At 34.9% G+C, this 6,000-nt stretch overlaps 1 protein-coding gene across 1 annotated transcript in view; it reads left to right on the plus strand.

Moving 5' to 3' along the window:
- LOC145252797 (osmotic avoidance abnormal protein 3-like) overlaps positions 1–6,000 on the plus strand; it is a 2,582,558-nt gene that overhangs the window by 2,478,430 nt on the left and 98,128 nt on the right. The window contains exon 15 of the mRNA XM_080112744.1: positions 894–981. Coding sequence (XP_079968870.1) covers positions 894–981 — 88 coding nt within the window. The remainder of the gene's footprint in view (positions 1–893; positions 982–6,000) is intronic.

Raw genomic sequence — 6,000 nt, forward strand, 5'->3', positions numbered from 1 at the left:
TCCAAATAATATGAATAAAAATCAGAAACATTAAACATTATTTTACTGCAGATGATATGCAAACTTCTTACTTAACAATGACGGCTGCGTGCGATTTTAGCACTTTGGTAAGCTTAAATAAGTAGCCAAGCTTACTTCGGCCGGCAATAAAATGAAATCAATGTTTTTTTATAAAATGGACTTGAAATATAATGAACTATTTTTTTTCAGATTGTATTGTTCTAAGAGAAATTAATTCATAAATAATAAAATCAGTGTTTTTCAATTTGTTTTTTATAACTGCATTTGAAATATATTACAAATTTACAAATAGTATAAATTTTTTCTCAAAATTTCTCCCAAATTCGTGTTTTTACTTTATACATAATGAAAATGCTGTGTCCACTTATGGACCCTCTCATCGATTTCGACATATAGGCTCCGTGTATCGAGCACTTGTCATGAAATAACGATGGAGCAGAGACAGGCTCAACATCTCGTCTGTGGGAAAGAACATGCAGAGAAGAGAAAAGAGCATAATCTGCTAGGTTTCGAAGTCAGCTTTGAACTTTATCAAGGCAGGAGAGGGTGCTTCGATCAGCTTCTGTCCAGATGTGGCAAAAGTACTCTATTTTAGGACATATCTGGCTCTTATACAGGTAGAGGACTACGTCAGGAATGATATATCATTCTTCACTTTTCTGGCGACCTTGGCAACAGATTTGAGGTAAGGAATGAAGGTCAGACCTAGGAGCCAAAAATCCTATTCTTCGTCTTTGTTTTGGCTTTTACAATTCAAAGCTTCTCTGACAACTGCCATTTTGTTTGGAACGATATTGTTTTTTTTTCTTCTTTTTCATCTGAAACAAAAAAATGGCTTTCAATTCAAAAGGCACAAATTTATTTTTTAACAGATTCTTTGGAAAGGTGAAAACAGCTCAAATTCTTATTTCCAAACCCGACGTTCAAGTCAACTGTCGAGAGATTCAGCAAATAAAATGAGTGAGTACATTTGATCCTCCTTGCTTGTTTCAGTTTTAAAAGTGACGATAATTAAAAAAAATATTTTAAATTCTTTTTTCACCCCAAACAAGGCACTTGGGCGTAAGTGGGATTATGTTTAAGAGGAAACCGTGGGGGAGTTGAGCAGCGAGATGTTTGTTCACATTACATTTAAACTTCTGCAGGTTTGTGCAGTTAAAGACGCAGGAAACAGGGAGGGAATTTCAAAGTATAGCAGTCTGATGAAAGAAACTATTAGAGTAGAAGACTTCCCGGCATCTACGGACCTCAACAGTGAAAAGATGGGATTTTTCTGCATGTCGTGTCAGTCGGGAGCATGGTACTCAATGGGATGCAAGTGCTAGGAGTTCATCAGAACACCTTCCATTAAAGCACTTGTAAAAGTTGCACAAGGGTGCAACATTGCAACGATGGGACAGAAGTTGAAGCTTGGCCGATAACAAAAATTCTATTAAATTTTGAGTTCGATTTAAAAGTGAGAGCGTGAGAGACTAGTTGTTGATTCACCAGTGCAAATGCGGCAACTACACCCATGCATGTTCTCCGGTGCGAGTTATTTTCTTGCACGATATAGGGAGTTCACCTCATTTGTAGCAATGTCCTCAATGTACTTGTTCCAATTCATGTTGCCCGTGAATGTTAAGGCAAATAGTTTAAACGATGAGCTCTCAGGTAAAGTGTTATTTGTTATAACTAGGGTTAGGACAACAGCATATTCTTTTCATAGTTTTGACTCTCGAGTGTGTATCCGTTGATATCTTATATGTTTTTATATAGAGTGATGTGGTTCTCGGTTGATTAACTGTGTCAAATATATACTCAAGAGTCAAAACAATGATAAGAATGTGCTGTTGTCATAGCCCTAGTCATAGCACTCATGTAGTATTGGGAATCCCAGATTAAATGCTTTATAGGTAGTTTTTAGAAATAGAAAGATATAAACATATTTGATTTCCCATCAGCGATTTAGTAGGGTCAGAGAAGGTTAGATTTGACAGCCATCAAACTCAAGTCACCTTTTGACGACCTAAATAGAATGCACCAGAAATTAAGGGGTGACACGGGAATTATGGTCATAGGCTTCCGGTTGACGACCACATGGGCTGAGAGTGGTTTTAGGCAGCAGATGAAGCGGATGGGAATTTGTGTCCCTCCTCGACAATCAGGGTCCGAGATGATAGGCTTGCGTTGAATAAAAGATTGAAGCTTCAAACCCCATTTTGTTGTTCATTGATGCATCTGTCTGCAGTAGTACCACTCCCCACAAGATGGCAGATCAGAAGCGACCAAGCAGGCATTACCTGCTAGCCAAGGGAAGCATGTATGTTCACATTATTGTTGCACATATACATCTCGGAGACTTTCAAGGCAAAAGAAACTGTGTAGGATAAGAACACCCACACACACATAACAGTGAACTGTACGTAAGAGCATACACACCAAGGCCCATATATGTTGTGCTGTATCCTCAAGCCATACAGAGCGTCCCCAGGTTGCGGATTGGGGAAACCCCTCTATTTATAGAGGGCAGCTTTGAATATTAAATCAGAAGCCGCTGACAATGAGGAAATTAAATGAAAATGAATACCAAAAATAATCCATACTGGCTGACCGTCGCCCAGGATAAAAAGGGTGTCCTTTAACTCGTTCACACACCAGACGAGAAAAGGTATTTGAAGGTGTGAACCCTCTTACCTCAGATAATGGTACTACCATGACAGAGGTCCACTTGGATCAGCCAACAAATCGTGAATTAGATCCTGGCCCCAAACCATCATGTGCAACTACAAAAAAAAAGGAAACAGAAGAGGCCTAAAAACCCAACCCTGGACAGTTGCACAAAAAAAGGTATTATTATATTGCTACCATTATTCAAAGTTTGAAAAATGGAGCAGAACTTCGAATGAGATCCTAAAAGAGAAAATCAAGAACTCTGACCTCCCGTAAGAACACGGATTCTTAAAAGTACCCTTAGCAGTGAAAGTAACAAGAAACAGTAAGATAAAACGGTAAAAGAAACCGTAGTAATAAACGTTTTAATAATAATAGAGAATAATAAATACACACACAACCATTTTTAACATTCAGTGTATATATTATTTGAATTCTATGGAGTAACGTTCTCTTGCTCCATCACCCATGACTGGATAAAAGTTCCAAGAAATTTGCTGTTGCATATTTGGGCACCGTCCATACTGAGGACTGAACCTTCAACCCCCAGAAACTGTAACTTTTACAACTGAATTTTACCAAGTACTCTATGCACTACGCCATGAGAGTTTCTGCTGTAAAACTTAAGGTCAGAATAGTAGTTCGAAGAATCCAAATAATATGAATAACCAATCTTTATCTCACGAATTCAGAACCATAACAATCGATGGTTGAGAATGTTTTTTGTAATTGTTAAAAAGAATATTGGCCAATCGTTTCTTAAGGAGATCGAGCTAGGATTTCTTTGTCTTAAGAATCAAGGTCTAGAGTGTTGGTTTTTTAGTGAATATTAATAGTTATATTTATTAAAAATCTATTATGCAGATGTGAGCTATAAACAGGATGTATTATAGACAAGTGGTTTCAAAAAATTAAGCCGGTAAGGTTTTAGGGAAATGGGCACTGCATTGTAACAAGTTTAATTGAAATTACATCAGACAGTTGACTGAGATTTTTTTTCTTATCTTCTTCCCCCTTTTGTATTTCAATGTAACAATGTGATTATAATAGGCTAAATCATTGAACGTGTTTAGCTGGTTAATAGAATAATAATTACTATTTAAAAAGTGCAGCAGGACTTTTGATTGTAGCTGTGTAATAATCTTTGGTCTTGACGACGAAAACATGGACGATGAGACTCAAGCCAAAGAAGAATGATCTAAAATTGAGTTTAAATTGTTGATTTCTTAATGTTTACAAATAAATCAGTAAATATTTCAGTTCGGAATTTTTTAAATGAAAGTTGATTGTTTATATTTCTTGAATTATATGTAATTGGCATGCTTCAAAAAATAAAAACGCTAAAATGTTTACAGTTTCAATTTCAAAACTTCAAAAGCCCTAAGCATAGATTGAAGCTTAACCACGAAGATATTTTAAGCTCCCAACAAGATTAGTTTTAATAAAATCCATCTAAATAAAAGACACACATACAGATTTTTAGAATTTCGATCTAATTGGAGGTTAACTCCACAAACTTTTTCCCATAACCTTAGGTGTGAAATCTGTTTCCACGCACATTTCACAATCGTATTTTAGATTACAATTCAAGGATGGTTGTTGTTGGGAAAATTAACTTTTCTCTTTTCTTTTCTAAACGACAACCAACATGCCTGAAGACGGCCGAAGGCCAATCTGACCAAAACGTTGCGCAAATAAAACTGAAGATGAGAACAATAGTCCGACCAATACAAGTAATATAAACAATCGATGATTCATACACAATACGAGCAGATAATTTTTTTTCAAGGAAGCATACAATTGAAAAAGTTCCAATTTCGGGAGTGACCAACACTCCCAAATTAGTAAATATCCTAAAAATTTCTTTTGTAGATAGTGTTTCAGCGACTCAATTTCCTGACTTCTAATCCATTTTCCTTCAACTACAGTTCACTATATATATATCACATCCCCTTTCTTCTAATTCTTTTTCTTCTCTCAAAAGCATTGACCATATTCTTTTTAATCTACCCACATTCCATATAAACTACTCCTGTCTTCTCCCTTCCATACCCGTGCATTCCACAACAAATCTTTTGTAGATCTCATCTTGTCTCTGGGACTAACACTTTATCTATGTACGGCTAATTTGTACAAGTAAACAATATTTACATAACTCAATCCCAAAACTAATATATACTTGAGCATGTATATTGTGTTGTTATAGGTAAAAATAAAAACGTTGGTGAAATCATATTTAATGTAATGCATGTTATAGTAGGTCTTTCTTTTGATCTCTTCAGTTTATACGATTTTGGGACAAGAATTCTTCTAGTCTGGTTGAGTATCAAACTAAGTTATGTTACTTGAGGCAACATCACTTGGAGAAAGTGCACCATTCCTTGTGTGGTTTAGTCTTACCGAGGCTTAATACAATGTTAGTTTGAATATTTTGTCAAGGTTATATATATATATATATATATATATATATATATATATATATATATATATATATATATAAATATAAGAACAAGTAGTTAATAAAACATGTTAAAAAACACTTTGAAAAAAGAATTAAACACATATTTAATTTTAAAAAAGGAAACACTAAATAAGTGGATAGTCCTTAATCCGCAGAGTTTTTAAGAAATACTTTCCTTCTCTCAGAGGGTAGGATTTAGCAAAATGCGGGATCGGATTTTGCTTTCAAAAAGTATTTAATGAAACTACAAGTAAGTCATAGATCTTACTTGGTACCAAATAGTGAAGCCGAGGGAATAAGGTGAATAAAAAAGTGATTTCACGTGAATGGATGGTCTGGTGGAGGGTAAAATATCAAATGACGGTAAAATCCAAAAATGCAGAGTTCAAGAAAGTTAGTTAGATTACCATTCACACAAGTAAAATCCAAGGGGAAAAAACTATATTATATATATATATATATATATATATATATATATATATATATATATATATGGTGCTGCATCTTCCCAATTGACCAGTTAACTACGTTATAGTACGTCTTTCTTTTGGTCTATTAGGCTAACCATATTCCAAGATAAGAATTAATTTACTCTGGTGGAGTATCCAGCACAGTATATTATTTGAGGCAACATCACTTAAAGAAGATGCACAGGAGATCTTATACATCATTCCTCATATAAACCAGTGTTTGTATGTAAGTTTTACGGAGCGATCTTATTTGGGTTTCGAATACGATTTTATTTTGAAAACGTTGTTATAGAGGCAAGTATCTTTATGTCAGGTTCTCCTGATCAAACCCTTGTACAGTGAGACGGAAGACATTTGAGGATGGTGTTTAATAAGTAATTCAATATCTGTTAGTGT

Source organism: Euprymna scolopes, chromosome 29, assembly GCF_053919585.1.
Source record: "Euprymna scolopes isolate OS-2025 chromosome 29, ASM5391958v1, whole genome shotgun sequence".
Lineage (NCBI taxonomy): Eukaryota > Metazoa > Mollusca > Cephalopoda > Sepiida > Sepiolidae > Euprymna > Euprymna scolopes.